Source organism: Hypanus sabinus, chromosome 11 (genome assembly GCF_030144855.1).
Source record: "Hypanus sabinus isolate sHypSab1 chromosome 11, sHypSab1.hap1, whole genome shotgun sequence".
Classification (NCBI taxonomy): domain Eukaryota; kingdom Metazoa; phylum Chordata; class Chondrichthyes; order Myliobatiformes; family Dasyatidae; genus Hypanus; species Hypanus sabinus.
In genome coordinates this window covers 13269363-13286148 of record NC_082716.1, presented here as the reverse complement: position 1 = coordinate 13286148, position 16786 = coordinate 13269363, and the positions used below count along the sequence as shown (strand labels likewise).

The 16786-nt window shown below is 41.2% G+C and overlaps 1 protein-coding gene across 3 annotated transcripts in view; it reads right to left on the bottom strand.

Moving 5' to 3' along the window:
• The window catches only part of pigk (phosphatidylinositol glycan anchor biosynthesis, class K), a 151683-nt gene that overhangs the window by 80914 nt on the left and 53983 nt on the right, over positions 1–16786 (bottom strand). For all 3 annotated transcript variants that reach the window (XM_059983807.1, XM_059983808.1, XM_059983809.1), the window contains one exon: positions 13792–13964. In XM_059983807.1, coding sequence (XP_059839790.1) covers positions 13792–13964 — 173 coding nt within the window. The remainder of the gene's footprint in view (positions 1–13791; positions 13965–16786) is intronic.

Sequence of the window (16786 nt, the reverse complement as noted above, 5' to 3'; positions counted from 1 at the left end):
TCAAAAAACTCCAACAGATTAGTCAAGCCGGTCTGGCACTCCGTAAGCTTTCAGGATCTCCAGCATTTTATCTCAGTGAATGGAGTCAAAAGCCTTGTGAAAATCGATGAAAATAAGCACTGCTGGTAGGTTGTTCTTCTTGTCTTCCTTGATGATTCTATTGAGAGCAAGTATTTGCATTACTGATGTGTGCTTCTGCCAAAAACCATTCTGATTGAATCTTAGCTCAGGGTCAATGGTGTTGCGAATCCTGTTCAAGATCATCTGTTCTGCTTTGTCGCCTTTCAGCAGTGCTGTATTAGTCCAGCAGTCCAACAAGATGTCATCCAGGTGGCAGTTCTTCAGGACATCTGGTGGTATCCCATCTGGTCCAGCGCTCCTGCCCTGTTTCAGTGCATATTTGGCCTTCTTCAGTTCCTCAGTGGTGAATGGGCCATCATCGATGTCGACTTGCGTTAGTATCATGGGTATATCCTCTTCTTCTTCCGTGATCATTGGAGGCTTCCCAGCAGGTTCTTACAGTGGGTAAACCATGTCAGGACATGGTCCTCTGCTGTTTTACCACTTATTTAACCTGATGGGGACTTCTTCCGTCTGCTGATCTCGTTGACTAGGTGTCATGCTTCTCCATGCTGCTTGTCTTCATTAGCAGCCTCTACCCCTCAAATCCTCTCAGCTAGTTCCTCTTCCTTCAGTTGGTCATATGTGGCAAAGAAATTCTTCGTTGCTGTCTTGAACTTGTCTCTTAGCTCTTCTGTTTCGCTCCTTCTAAGTTTGGCATGACAAATATTGACCACACTTCTTGCTGCGACTTCCTACTCAACACTGTTCTAAAGAGACATCCTTCTGTCTTGAGGCCGTGCTCTCTAATCAAGACATTGTATTCTAAAGGGTTGTCTGATACCCTACATCAAAGATATCACTTTAAATAGAAGGGAGCGCCTTTAAGGCTTTAATCTGTATGGCACGGGTTGGAAGCACAGAAAGACAGCAAGACTGACGCTTGTTTTGATTCACAGAGTTAGACAAGTTGTCCTGCAGGGCACAGCCTGAAGGAACAGGGGAAACTGAGAGACAGGTCAATCCAGCAGAGGAAACATCATGATCAGATGGACTGGGAGCAGTGTCTCAGGCAATGATCCCTCAGAATGCCTGTTAGGGAAACTGACAAGTTAGTCATTCCAAACACTCAAGATAAAACAAAACAAATGCAGCCAAGTTTTTAATTCACCACGCAAGCCCAAGTGAAATATCAGGAGCCACATAGGAGATAGAAAACAAAGTAATGATTTTATTAAACAAGCCATCAGCACCAATAAATCATTTGCTCTGTAATTGCAAGTAAGTTATAAGCCTGACTCTGAGGGACCTGTTCCCTGGGAAACCATTACCTCCCACTATGCATCATAAACAGCAAAATAATCTCAATGCCATCTTTGGGAGAAAACTTATTTTGTTCTAAATTATAAATCATCCTCAAGTCATTCAGGAGCCTGTGATTACATAAGTGAATACTCTAAGATTGTGAAAGGGTATATTTAAAGATGCTGTTTCAACTTGTTGGGGAAACCAGATCTGCAGGATATAAATACCAGTCATTAATAAAAATCTAATGAGGAATTCAAGAGTATATACATGGTCCAGAAAATGCTGAGAATGTGGAATCTCCACTATAAACAGTTAAGGAAAATGGTATACAAGCATTTTTAGGAGAAGCTGGATTAGAAATCTACAACACACACCAAATACTGGAAGAACCCAGCAGGCCAGACAGCATGTATGGAGAGTAAAGATCTCCACCCACAATGTCAACTGCTTATTCTTCTCCATAGACGCTGCCTGACCTGCTGAACTCTTCCAGCAATTTGTGTGTGTTACTCTGGATTTTCAGCATCTCCAGAATCTCTTGCGTTAAAAAAAATTAAAGACATTTTGTAAAAAAAAATGTAAAAATTTTAAAAATATTTACAGCAGCAAAACTGGCCATTTGGTCCAATGAGTCTTTGCTTGTTTTTCTATTCTGACCTGACAGTTCAGTTGATTGAGGAGAATGTTGAAAGATCTCAGCTTGTTAAAATGTTAAGAGATTCAAGAGGGACAGAATCATGTGATAAATAGGCAGCTGTGCAGGACTGGTAAGTAGGGACATCTCTTTGCTCATAGCTGTGAACCGATAACCCACACAGACTGAAAAGACAGGGTGCTGGGATCCAAGGCAAGATCTGATTTCGCTCATTCTCCGCAATGGTCACTCCTCTCTCCATGGTGCTGAGGCTATGAAGACTGCCCTGGCTGCTGTGCTCCGAGCCTGCTAATATGATATGGCTTTGGGGCTACTCCAGGTACCCCAGGGTTTGGATACGAGGACTCAATTTGGTTCAGAATCTTTTGGTTTTTTTTAAAAATTGGGTTCTTTTGTATTTCTTGCTTTGTGGCTACGTGTAAGCAAGCAAATCTCAAGGTTGTATAATTTATACATATTTAATAAATGTACTTTGAACCTTTGAACTTTTCATCCCGTGGATTTTGGTTGAGAATTGAGGAAAATACTGATTGAATGGAAAAGTGCAGTTGGGGTTGAGCATCAAACAATTATTTAATGAATGCCGGAGGGGCCATGAGGTTTTATCCTGTTCCTGGTTCACCTCTTTTTCCCTTAATGTGATTCCTTGTTTAATTAACATCGGTCATCCATCTTATTGAATTTTTTAGCGCAAAACATGGGACGTTACAGAACAGTACTGGCCCTTCAGTCCACAATGTTGTACCAATCTTTTAACTGACTTTTAAAAGATCAATCTAAACCTTCCCTCATACATATCCCTCAATTTTTCCCTCATCCATGTGCCCAAGAGTTTCTTAAATGTCCCTATTGTGTCTGCCTCTACCACCACCCCTGGCAGTGCATTCCATGCACCTACCACTCTTGTTCTGGGAATGAGAAGTGGAATTAAAATGGGTGGCCACAGGGCGATCCCACTTCTTCTGATGGATCGCCTATGCTCCACCAGAAGCAGTGGGATCTCCTAGCGCCACCCGATTCAATTCCACTTCCCATTCTGATATCTTAATTCGTGGCCGCCTCTACTCTCGCAATATGGTCACAGTCAGGTTGGAGGATCAATACCTTATATTTCATCTAGATAGCCTCCAACCTGATGGCATAAACATTGATTTCTCAAACTTCTGGTAATTCCCCCCCCCCCCCCTCACCATTCTCCATCCCCTTATCTCCTTGCCTGCTTGCTTCCTTCTGGTACTCTTCCCCTCTTCTCTTTCTTCCATGGTCTTCTGTCTCCTATTAGATACTGCCTTCTCCAGCCCTTTATCTTTTTCACCAATCAATTTCCCAGCTCTTTACTTCATCCCTCCCCCTCCCAGCTTCACCTGCCACCTTGTGTTTTTCTCTCCCCTCTCCCACCTTTTAAATCTACTCATCTTTTGTCTGCCTGTCTTGCTGAAGGGCCTCAGCCCAAAACTTCACTGTCTTTTTCAGAGATGCTGCCTGGCATGCTGAGCTCCCTCAGCATTTTGTGTGCATTGCTCCCTCACATTACCCATTTCTGCTATGCGTAGACGTCTCTGGCTGTCCATTCAATCTATGCCTCGTCATCCTGTGCACCTCTATCAAGTCATCTCTCATATTCCTTCACTAAGTCTATCCTCATAACACATGCTCTCTAGTCTGTGTCTCCTCTGATGCCAGCTCCGAAAGCTGAAGCAACTTTTGTCCAACATCCTACATCCTGACCTATACACCACACTGGATTCTTAACATATGTAAATTTTTTATGGCAAATAAAAGTTTGGCCTTGATGCTGAAATTTTCAGTGACAATAAAGCACTGGTCAACAGACCCCTTGATTAATGGTATTGATCCATGGCATAAATAAGATTGGGAAGCCCTGTACTACAGGATCTCAACAGGGCAGGCAGCAACCACAGGGTCAAAAGTTGAGACCCATCACCTGGACTGCAGAACCTCTCTGTACGCTGCACTTCCCACAGCTGTATTCCTTGGCTTAACAGAATACAAAAAAAAAATCTGATAAAGGGTCTCAGATCCGAAACACTAACTGCTTCTCATTCCTCATATGCTGCCCAATCTGCTGAGTTTTCCGAGTATTTCATAGTTCCAGCATCTGTTCTTTTTCTGGAAGTGTCTCAGTAGCCCCCTCTCAATATTAGTGACCATAGCACCTTAAGTCAGAGCCACTGAAAAAAATTGTTTGATAAAAATAATTTGAGCTATTGTTTAGATCTGTCCAGAGGAAATGAGATTGTGAAATATGGATTTCACATAGTAAGAAATGAATCGAACAGCAGATACCAAGAACAGTTTTTCCTTCAAATGTTAATAAATGCTTCAAATAATCTTCCAAACAGGAAAATGCAGGCAGAAGTTCAAGGGCCATCCGTGCTATAATGAATTAGCCCTCCCACCCATCTCAGACTGTTGGATCTGGAGATGTTGTGATCCAGAGATTCTTCAGAAGTCAAGAATGAGGCATAAAACTTGATGGTTATGACCATTTACTAAGTGTTAAAAGAACAAAGAATGAATAAAGAAACGAACAGGTAGTCAAGGTTCTTATACTAAAATCGAGGACAGATTACTAGAGAGATAACAAGGCAGTACAGTGATAAGGAATGGCCTAAGAAATAATTAGGTTCAATGGCATGACATGGGCTGCATAGAAATTTCTATAAAAATACTGAAAATTCACCAAACTATTACATACATACAGGTGACTATTTAAAAAAAAAGCATATAAAAAGTCAAACTAATAAGAAAAATAACAATTTAACATGGACAAGGGTTCTTCATTACCAACTTCCTTCAACCCACCACTGACAGCTGTGTCTTCAGTTGCTAAGTCCCTATCCCTAGAATTCCTTCCCTTAGCATCTATGGTACATGGTTACCTCTTTTAGCTACTTGTCTCAATATTGCTCTCTCTGGCTTGAATTCATCCCTTTAGGGTCCATCATGCATCTACTTATGTTTACAGGACCAAAGCATGGCAGCATACAGTTTTGTGCAAAATTCTTAGGCACATATCTATAGCTAGGGTTCCCAAGTCTTTTGCACAACACTGTAGTAATTTTATGTATTACATTGTACTGCTGCCACAAAAAAAACATCACCCGCGTGGCGCTCCTCCCTAGCACGCCTCTCTGCCACCTGTCCCACACCTCTCCCATGGCCCTCCAGCCTCGCCATTCCCAACATCCCACCAGATTTACAAAGTATTAAATACTTTTGTACAGTGCTCTATGTATGTAAACACAAGAGATTCTGTAGATGCTGGAATACCACAGTAACACACACACAATGCTGGAGGAACTCAGCAGGTCAGGTAGTATAAATGGAATAAAGAGTCGATGTTTCAGGCCAAAACTTTTATAAGGGCAATGTACATGTGCACATTAATAAACTTCTGAGACTGCAACTCCATTTAGTAAGATGGCTGATCAATTGTGACCTCAATTGTCAACTCTGCATCTCTACTTATCCACAGTCACATATTCTCATACTACAAGTTTTTTTTCCTAGGATCCTGTTTCCACTGCCTTTTGAAGAAGTGCCATTCCAAAGACATGAAACCCTGTGGAAAAAAAAGCTGCCTCATCTGTGTGAAATGAGCAATCCTATATCGATAATCAGCTATTGCTAGTACAAGGTAGAACATACAAACTCCTTACAGACAGCAGTGGGAATTGAACCCCGATCTTACAGCTCATGCTATAAAATGTTGCCAGCTGCATTCACATTAACATTAGCTAGCCAGATTATTGTTTCACACCATTAACTTATCAACTCTTAATGTCAAGAGAGACTGCGGACGCTGGCTGCCTGTAAAGATGGGTACATTCTCCCCATCGCCACGTGAGTTTTCACCAGGTGCTTAGGTTTACTCCAATTGTTCAAAATGTGTACTGGTTGGTAGATTAATTGGTTATTGTAAATTGTCCCGTGATTAAGCTGGGATTAAATTGGGAAATAATTGTGTGGCATGGCTCGAAGGCCTGTTCCATGCTGTATCTTAATAAATACATAAATAAACCTGGAACAGCACATACAAAACAGTGGAGGAACGCAATCAGACAGTACCTCTGCAGGATTATTTCCCTCAACAGATGCTGCCTGACCTGCTGAATTCCTCCAATGTTTTGTGTATTGTCTCTCATTTTTTTTGGCACTAAAGCCAAGTTTTGCACATCATGTTTCCTCTACAGTCTTGCATAATTTATAAAGAGCTTGTGTTCAGTGTGTTGTCTGAATTTATGTGACAGTGATGCTGCTGCAAGTTTTTTATTGTACCTGTATCTCACTGTACTTTTGCACACGGGCAATAAACTCCAGTTAACTTAGAGATATTAAGAATCTAAAAAGAGTGACAGAGCCATCTAGTGGACAACATATGTAAGAGCATGAATGGAAGCACAGCCTTTGAGATCCAACTTGGCATTTGCTGTAATTTGTACATGTTACTTAAATCATTAGAAGTTCTGTGGCTGTGGCCTCCATTTCAGAGACTCTGCGGTTAGCATTCTGTGTGTTATTTGTTTATTTGACCAATTTGTTCTTTTCCCCCTCACATTGGATGTTTGACAGTCTTGTTCTGTGGGCTTAACTGGGTTCTGTTGTGTTTCCCCATTTTGAGTCTGCCTACAATAAGATGAGTCTCAGGGTTGAAAACAGTATACATAGTTTGATAATAAATGTACTTTGAACTTTGAATAATGTAATTAAATATCAATTAATGCCTACGACAGGCTCCAAATTCAATAGTGCTTTTGGGGGTCCACAAAGACCAATTTCATAAGACTATAAGACACAGGAGCATCATTTGGCCATTTGGCCCATTCAGCCTCCTTCACCATTCAATCATAGTTGATTTATTTTCCCTCTGAACTACATTCTCCTGCCTTCTCCCCATAACCTTTGACAATCTTACTAATTAGGTACCTAATTGAAATAGGTACTCAACTCTGCTTTAAATACACCCTCTGACTTGGTCTCCACAGCTGTCTGTGGCAATGAATTCCACAGATTTACTCTGGCTAAAGAAATTCCTCCTCATCTGTTTTAAATGGACATCCTTCTATGCCAAGGCTGTGCCCTCTGGTCCTAGACTATAGAAAACATCCTCTCCACATCCACTCTATCCAGGCCTTTCAAAATTTGGTAGGTTTCCCTCAGATCCCACTCCCATGCCCCCCACCCCCCCACATAGAACTCTGAACATATTGTGTATCTTGTTTCTGTCAGCGATCATTGAAAATTATTTTGGGCACTTCATCCAACAATAGAAATTACACAGCACACCAGGAGGCCATTCCATCTTTCATTTCTGTACTAACTCCTTGAAAGACTTTTTATTTTCACACTTTGTTGCTATAATTAAATATGCAATTACCTCTTAATGTATTATTCAATCTGCTTCTACCATTCTTTCTGATCTTCAGGTCAGAGAATAACTCACTGTATAAAAATTATCCTTCTCTCTTACCGTTGGTTCATTGTGAACTAAATTGGGCCCCTCTGAAATAAAACCTTACTGCTATGTGGAAAGCAATCTCTCCTCCATGGCTCTCACAAAATGCCTTGCAATTCTGAACAGCCCTTTAAATCTGCAGTTTAACTGATAAGAAACTCGAAGCTGGATTTCAATTTTTAATTTCTTTAACCAGTTTCGATGTTCACTCAACTGTTGTTTTGTTGATCCATTTGGCATCCTTGATTGTTTTTGAAATGAGATTCAGAATAAAATTTGCATTTCTTAAAGAGTACATCCTTCTCTCGACATTAGAATCACATGGTGTAGATATAGGAGAGTAATCAAGCTTACTAGCCTGGACTGATAAGAGGACGGCACAGCAGCAGTCATTAGGGGAATTGCTTTACAGTTCAATTTCCACTGCTGTCTGGAAGAACTTTGGATGTTCCCCTAATGACAGCGGGGGGTTCCTCCAGGTGATCCAGTTTCCTCCCACATTCCAAAGATGTATGGTTAGGGTTAGGATTAGTGTTAGTGAGTTGTGTTCATGCTGTGTTGGTACTGGAAGCCTGATGACACTTGTTGGCTGCCCCCCCTCCCCCCCCCCAGCATTCCACTGGACTGTGTTGGTCATTGATGCAAATTATGCACCTTTCTATGTTTCAATGCACTTGACAAATAATGCTAATCTTTATTTGCAATCTTCAGGGAAAATATTGATTCCAATTGCAGAGTACTATCATGATACTTAGAACAGGGGTTCCCACAGACCCCTTGCTAAATGGCATTGGTCCACAGCATTAAAAAAGTTGGGAAACCCTGCTTTAGAAGTATGGTAACCATTATGGTCTAATACCAGAGGGCATGCACTATGATGAGAGGGGGAATATTCAAAGGAGGTGTATAGGACTCACTCTATCAATGCACAATAGCAACAGTATGTACCATCTACGGGATGTGCGGCAGCAATTCACCAAGACTCCTTTGAAGCAGCTTGCAAGCCCATTGTCTCTAACATCTAGAACAAAAAGAGCAGCAAAAGCAGGGGGAGCACCACCCCCTGGAAGGTGCTCTCCAAAGCACACACCATACTCCATGGCCACTTTATTAGGTACATCTGCACACCTGCTCATTAATGCAAATTTATAATCAGCCAATCATGTGGCAGAAACTCAAAGCGTAAAAGCATGCTAACATGGTCAAGAGGTTCAGTTGTTCAGACCAAACATCAGAATGCAGAAGAAAGGTGATCTAAGTGACTTTAACCGTGGAATGATTGTTGGTGCCAGATGGGGTGGTTTGAGTTTCTCAGGGCTGCTGCACTCCACTGAAAACTTGTGGATTTTCATGCACAACAGTCTCTAGAGTTTACAGAGAACAGTGAGAAACACAAAAAGAAAAGTGAGCGGCAATTCTGTAGTCAAAAGCGCCTTGTTTTTCAGAGAGGTTGGAGGAGAATGGCCAGATTGGTTCAAATTGGCAGGAAAGTGACAGTAACTCAAATAATCATGTGATACAACAGCGGTGTGCAGAGAAGCATCTCTGACCACATGACATGCCGAACCCTGAAGTGAATGGGCAAAAGCAAAAGACTACCATGAACATACAGGAGGCTCCTAATCAAGTTCCACTGAGCATATATACCTGTTCCTTCACCATTACTGGGTCAAAATCCTGGAACTGCCTCCCCAACACTACTGTAGTTGCGCCCACACCTCAAGGACTACAGCAGTTCAGGAAGGAGGCTCACCACCTTCTCCCAGCCAACTAGAGATGGGTAATTAAATGCTGGCTCAGCCTGAAAAGCCTACATCCCCTGAATAATTTAAAAAATGAACATTATCATCCTCCAACTTGAGATAATAGAATTAATGAGAAGAGAGTTGAAGTAAACACAAAATATATACACTAGGGATTGCTAGCATTCATTCCACAGTGTCAATACTGACAAGGGAGGAAAGCTGCAAGACAATAATTCTCATTAGAAGAACTACTAGACTCTGCAAGGGTATCCAAAACAGTAATAACCAATACACTGAAAAACAGAATCAGCATTCAACCAGTCTTTTTTTAAATCCCAAGTGATACACTGAACCAAGCTTTGAAAATATTAATGCAAAAGAGAATTCACAGTAAAAAATACTATAGGGTTTTTTTATACAGTAGGAAGGATGTCAATAATTGGGGCAGCAGGTAGTCTGGTAGTTACTGCAATGCTTTACAGCACCAGCAATCACCAATTGCGCAAACAGAAATGGAGGTGGACTGGCCACACCTCGAGGAAGCCAAATCAACATCACCACCAGGCAGGTATTAAAATGGAATCCCTCAAGGAAAGAGGGAAAAGGGTTGTCCAAACAGCAAACAAAGGAGCAACATCAAGGCCAAAATTAGACAATGGGGACATTCCTGGTCCACCCTCGAGAAGCAAGGTCAGAACAAGAGGGTGATGGAGACAGAAGGTCATCGATGGCCTGTGCTCCACTGAGAGCTAAAGGCCCAAGAAGAATCAGTAATCAGGGTTCAATTCCTGCCATTGCCTGTAAGGAGTTTGTATGTGACTTCATAGGTTTCTTTTGGGTGCTCTAGAATCCTCTCACATTCTAAAGATGTATATGCCTTGATGTGCATGTGGCAAATAAATCTACAAAAGATGAAAAAGATTAACAAGATGTCACCAGCCTGAGTTGGAAGGAGAGGTGTGGCTTTCTCCCCTGGAGAGTAGGAAGCTGAAGGGTGACTTTATAGAGGGTGGTGAATCTGTGTAGTACGTTGCCACAGGTGGTTGTGGAGGCCAAGACACTGGGTACGTTTAAAGTGGAGGTTGATCAGTAAAGACAGGAGAAGACACCACTTGGCCAGCAGCATGGCTGATCCGTTTTCCCTCTTCAGCCCAAATCTCCTGCCTTCTCCCTGAATAGTCTAAAATAGCACAAGTGAAAGAGCAGGAGAGCAGTTAGGTGGAAGGGCTTGAGCTATCCAACCCAGAGCTATTATTTTCAAACGGCCTAATTCTGCTCCTGTGTCTTACAGTCTTATAAGAGACTGCAAAATTCTCAGATATACATGAGAAAGAGAATGCTTTTCTGTAAATATTTACAAAGGCATCACGCTAGAGGGAGCTGCTCATGCTGCTCTCCACAAACTACATCCAAAGATAATCTTCTAAAATTAAATGTATTTGTAAAATAGTATTTCTTTCTTCTTCCCTCCCTTTTGTGGATTGCCTGGTTGAATTTTTCATGTGACATTTTTTTTTTATTTTCTGTTGTCAGTCCACATCCACAGAACTGAGCTTCACATTTTGAATTCTGCATTTTCCTGTATCTTTGAATTTCACATTTACTGTATCTCCTGTGCCTAATAAAACAGCCACGGAGTGTATTTTCGTGGTCTTTGACTGCTGGAGCCCATCCACTTCAAGGTTCAACATGCTATGTGTTCAGAGATTATCTTTTGCAGACCATTGTTGTAACATGTGGATACTTAAGTTATTGTTGCCTTCCTGCCAGCTTGAATCAATCTGACCATTCTCCTCTGACCTCTCTCATTAACAAGCCATTTCTGTCCACTGAACTGCAGCTCACTGGATGCTTTATGCTTTTGCACCATCCTCTGTAAACTCGAGACTGTCATGCATGAAAATCCCAGGAGATCAGCAGTTTCTGGCACCAACTCAGTTACTTAGATCACATTTCTTCTTCATTCCGATGTTTGGTCTGAACAACTAAAGTTCTCAACCATGTCTGCATGCTTTTATGCATTGAGTTGCTACCACATGATTGGTTAATTAATTATTTCCATTAACGAGCAGATGTACCTAATGAAGTGGCAACGGAGTGTATATTGTGGCTACAACGGATCCAAAGGTGAAAACTTTGAAATGATTGACATGCTTACTGACCAAAATCTTTCTAATAGCTACAAGGCACAAAAAAGGATAATACTGAATGCTTGCCTGGATAAAAGAGGCTCTAATATTATGATTTTAATACAATCCAGAATAAATGCCTGCTCGAATGGCATCCTGTGCACATCCGTATTGAGTTCCAACGACCCACTGGGTCCACAAATTGGTGAGTTGGGAGTTTGAGGCCCAGTGTTCGGGGTCTCATCATTGGCATGCCTGGAGTTTGAAGCCTGCTATTTGGTGACTGGCGTGTCCTCGGATTGATGCCAAGGATTAAGGCCAAATCAGAAGTTCAGATCCGCTGGATAGGGCAGAGTCCGTGATTCTCAGTAAGTCTGCAGGGGAAGTCAAAGCTCGATATCTTCAGGCCCAAACCCACTAGAAGCTGGAGGTTTGCCCTGGGGTTAAAGGACTGTGTATGTGTGTGGGTGGGAGGGAGCAACAGGGCTTAAACATCTGCTGTTGATTTGTTGCTCTTTACATTGTGAGAGTGCTACTTAGGCGCCAGAATGTGTGATAACACTTGTGGGTCTGCCACAGAATTCACTGCCACAGCTGCGGATGTCAAGTTATTGGGTATATTTAAAGCAGAGGTTCAAGGTTCTTGATTAATAAGGACGTCAAAGGTTATGGGGAGAAGGCAGGAGAATGGGGTTGAATGGCCTAATCCGTAAAAACAGAACTCTGTCATTACCCAGGGTCAGCCCATAGCTCAAAATATGCTGCAATGTGCTCGTGTGTGAATTAAACTCCATAGCATCTGTAGTACACATTAAGTCATCACAAGAAGTGGCCATCGATGCATATTGCCCTTTGCTAGGTACAGTCTAACATCTTGTACTTGAAATAAGTAGGACAAAGACATGATGAAAACTGCAGGTTTGGACTCTAATTAAATCAAAACAACCATAGGTAGACAATCTCTCAAATTAAGATGTGTTCAATTCAGAGGACAGATCGATTTACAAAGCCTCAACTGGACACATTATTCTATTAATTTAAATCAATTAGTCAGTCAATGGTTGATATAGATGTGATGCATGGCAGTGACTGAATGACAATCAACCACAGCAAGACGGATGAATTGATTGTGGACTTCGGGAAAGAGAAATTAGGAGAACTTGCCCACATTGAGGGGGTCAGTGGTGAAAAGCATGAGCAGCTTCAAGTTCCTAGACATCAACATGAAGAAGGCTTATCAGCAGTTAAACTTCATTAGGAGTTTAAGGTTGTATGTTACCAAAGATTTGAAATTCAAGTTTATTTATCATTGTACATGGAAACACAGTGAAATGCATCATTTGCCATAGGTGTGCTGGGTTAAACCAGAAAGCATCAGCACACATTCCCGCACCATCATAGCACGCGCACAATGCTCGGCGGAACAACAAAGTACAACGGCAAGCCACAGAAACAACAACAGCAAAACAAGCCCCATTTCTTCTGCCCAACCATGCACATACATGGACCTGTAACCCACACTCTTTGGCCTCCAGCAGACTCCGATTCAGATGCAGATTCACAGCATCAGAAAATGGGGTTTGACTTCTGGACTCTAATCTTCCCTTTTGAATATTGAATGAATGGCTGAACTTGCACAAGCTCAAGAGCCTTACACTTGACAATAACCCTGTCCCGTGGTTGAAAGCTATCCTCCTTTTAGAGAATGCCCAGCTGCCTTTGTACACATCTGTGATCTACATTTATCACTACTCCCAAAGCCTGTAGTTGTCATTCTGCTATTGGATCAATTTAGGAAAAAGTTCAAAAAAATCATTCCAGTCAAAATGCATGTATTACTAAAGTACATATACTACCTTAAGATTCATTTTCTAACAGGCATTTACAGGAAAATGAAGAAATACAAGAGAATTTATAAAAAATATATAAATAGAGCCTGACAAGTAACCAATGTGCAAAAGACAAATTCAAGTCAAGTTTATTGTCATTGAACTATATACATGTATGTAACACAAATAAAATAAATGAATAAATAAACAGAATTATACTGAGAACGTGAGCTGTAGAGACCTTGAAAGTGAATCTGTAGGTTGTGGAATCAGTTCAGTGTGTGGTGAATGAAATTATCCGCACAGGTTCAGAAGGGCAATAACTGTTTGTGAACCAGATGGTGTTGGGGCCCAAGACTCCTGTACTTGATGATAGCAGCAAGAAGAGAGCATGACCTGAATGTGGTGGTCCTTGATGATAAATGCTGCTTTCTTGTGGCAGTGTTCCTTGCAAATGTGCTCAATGCTTTGCCTGTAATGGATTGGGCTGTACCCACTATTTTATGTCAAGAATAGCATAACTGAGTATAGTTCTGTAAGGAATCATCTAATAGTATACACAGACACTGATAACAAGCAGACTTACCTCTGTTCAATTTCAGTGTCATTTGGCACTAACTGGATAACGTCAGTAGTTATTTCCACCTTGCGCACACTGCCGAAGAAATCTGTAATGAGAACATCTCTGGGATTCCTTTGAAACAGGTCAGTCCTGTGCCCCGGAGTAGAAACACACAGACTTGGGGGGCAGACGTTGAACTGAAAGGCATCAGAAACCAGCAATTACTATGGAGGAAACAACTCTGAGTTAATTAGAACAAAGTTCAAGTGTTCAAAAGCGTACACATGCACAGGATACCAAAGCCCTGACTTCAGTGGTAGTGCTATGTAATGTTCCTGCTAGCAAGTTGAACCAAAACAATTAGTCAAAAAAAAAGGCTGATTGAAATAAGCCCTTCAGTCCATCTAGTCTGTACCAAACTATTATTCTGCCTCCAATTGGGATTGCCAAACGTTACATGGATTTTTTGGTGTAGTCTGTTTTGTCATATGCTTTTGTGATATCATTCTGGAGGAACATTGTCTCATTTTTTAATTGCATTGCATTTGTGGTTTCTAAATGACAATAAAATGAATCGGACCATAGCCCTCTATTACCCCTCTACCCCTCCCATTCACATACTTATCCAAACTTCTCGTAGATGTTGAAATCAAACCCACATCTACCACTTTTGCTGGGTGTTCATTCCTCACACACCACTCTCTGAGTGAATAAGTTCTCCCTCCTGTTCCCCCTAAATATTTCACCTTTCACCCTTATACCATGACCTCTAGTTCGAATATCACCCAACCTCAGTGGAAAAAATCTGATTGCATTTACTCTGTCATAATTTAGTGTACAGTACATCTATCAAATTCTCTCCTCATTCTCCTATACTCTGAGGAATAAAGCCCCAACCTATTCAATCTTTCCCTATAACTCAGGTCCTCAAGTCTCAGGAACATCTCTGTAAATTTTCTCTGTACTCTTTCAACCTTATTGGTATCTTTCCTGTACGTAGGTGACCAGAACTGCACACAATATTCCAAATTAGGCCTCACAAATGTAAATCCATAGTCACACTGCTGGTGTGACTCCTTAGGAAACAATGACTGTTAAATAATCACTGAACTAACAATCTGCTTGGCTTGGGCATGCATAACATAAATCTCAGGCCACCATTTCAAAGAGCCTTCATGTCCAAACTAGTTTAACCATCAATCAATTCCACAGAGACAGTGCTGCTCAGTATTTTCATGTTACTCTCTGGATGCCTGGCACATTTCCTAGTTTAAAGTAGTACTTCAAGTAAAGCACTTAATTGGTTGCAGAGTACTTCATGCACAATATACATACAAATCTTACTTAAATGGCAATCATTTCTGGCTTTAAACCAGGACTTGAGGATCTCAGTTGGAATAGAGTGTTATTGATGGCCTTATTGGGGAAACAGAAAGGTCTTGAACATGTAGAAGAGCATGGTATCAGTTGAGGACTGGGGTAAATTAAAACATGAACCAACATTCCCTCACAAATTAACCAGACACTGCTATTTCCAGAACACAGTAATCTGTTAAATAGCTAACACAATTATGTATACCACAAATTGCTGAAGGAAACAATTCATTTTAGATGATTTTGAAACATTTAAATACACGATTATTGCACTTTTAACAGCTTCTTAAAAATTCAAATAGTCTAATTATTTATAATTTATTGATCAATAAAGGACAATTGTCATAAGAATCTACTCAAGCAAAGATACTTTGATCTTTGATTCCAGTTAAATATCAAAACTATGCCCACATTCAATAACCATCATTCAATATAAAAGGACAATTGGAGGTTTTCTGTCCTGACTGCTCACACACTCCATTTTATTCAAATTGAAAAGTAAACATTACGACTGTCATCTTCTCTTCAGAAGCAGGAGTTAATGAGCATGTGTGGTCCCATGCACCTTGGACAAAATTGATAAATACAAAGATTCTGCAGATGCTAGAAATCCAGACATAGTAACACAAAAATGTTGCAGGTCTGGCAGCATATATGGAAAGAAATAAACAGTCAGCGTTGCAGGCTGAGACACTCATCAGGACTGGAAAGTATGCGGACAGAAGCCAGCATAAGAAGGTGAAAGAAGGGGCAGGTGTTTATAGCCACTCAGGAGAGAAGTGTCAGAGTGGGTGAGCTTCAGCAGAGGCAGTGTGGCTCTGCGTCCAAGCTGGAGTCAGTGCCGCCCCCCAGTGTTCGCTCGGCAGAAGACAAGCTGGATTGTGGTTGACTGCAAACTGCTGCAATATTCATGGACTCAGGGTCTTGGATTATTTATTTTTGTGTGACTGAATTTTACCTACATCTTTTATTTACTTGTTATCTTATATGTGCCTTGTACTGTGTATGACTGCTGCGTTTTGCACCTTGGCGCTGGAGTAAAACTGTTTCATTTGTCTGTATCATTGAATGGTTGAATGACAATTAAACTTGACCGTAAGATAAAGGAGCAGAATTAGGTCAGTTGGCCCATCAAGTCTGCATTACCATTTCATCATGGCTGATCCAATTTTCCTCTCAACCCAAATCTCCTACTTTCTCCCTGTATCCCTTCATGCCCTGACCAGTAAAGAATATATCAAACTCTGCCTTGAAGACTTGGCCTCCACAGCTGCCTGTGGCAAAAAATTCCACAGATTCACCACTCTCTGGCTAAAAATATTCCTCATTTCCAGTCGAAATGGACACTCCTCAATTCTGAGGCCGTGTTCTCTGGTCTTAGACGCTCACCATAGGAAACATCCTCTTCACATCCACTATCAGGATTTTTCACCATTTCATATATTTCAATGAGGTCACCCCTCATTCTTCTGAATTCTAGTGAATACAGGCCCAGAGCCATCAAAGGCTCTTCACATGACAAGCCATTCAATCCTGGAATTATTTTCATGAATCTCCTTTGAACCCTCTCCAGTTTCAGCACATCCTTTTTAAGACAGGTGGGTCAAACCTGCTCACAATACTCCAAGTGAGGCCTCACCAGTGC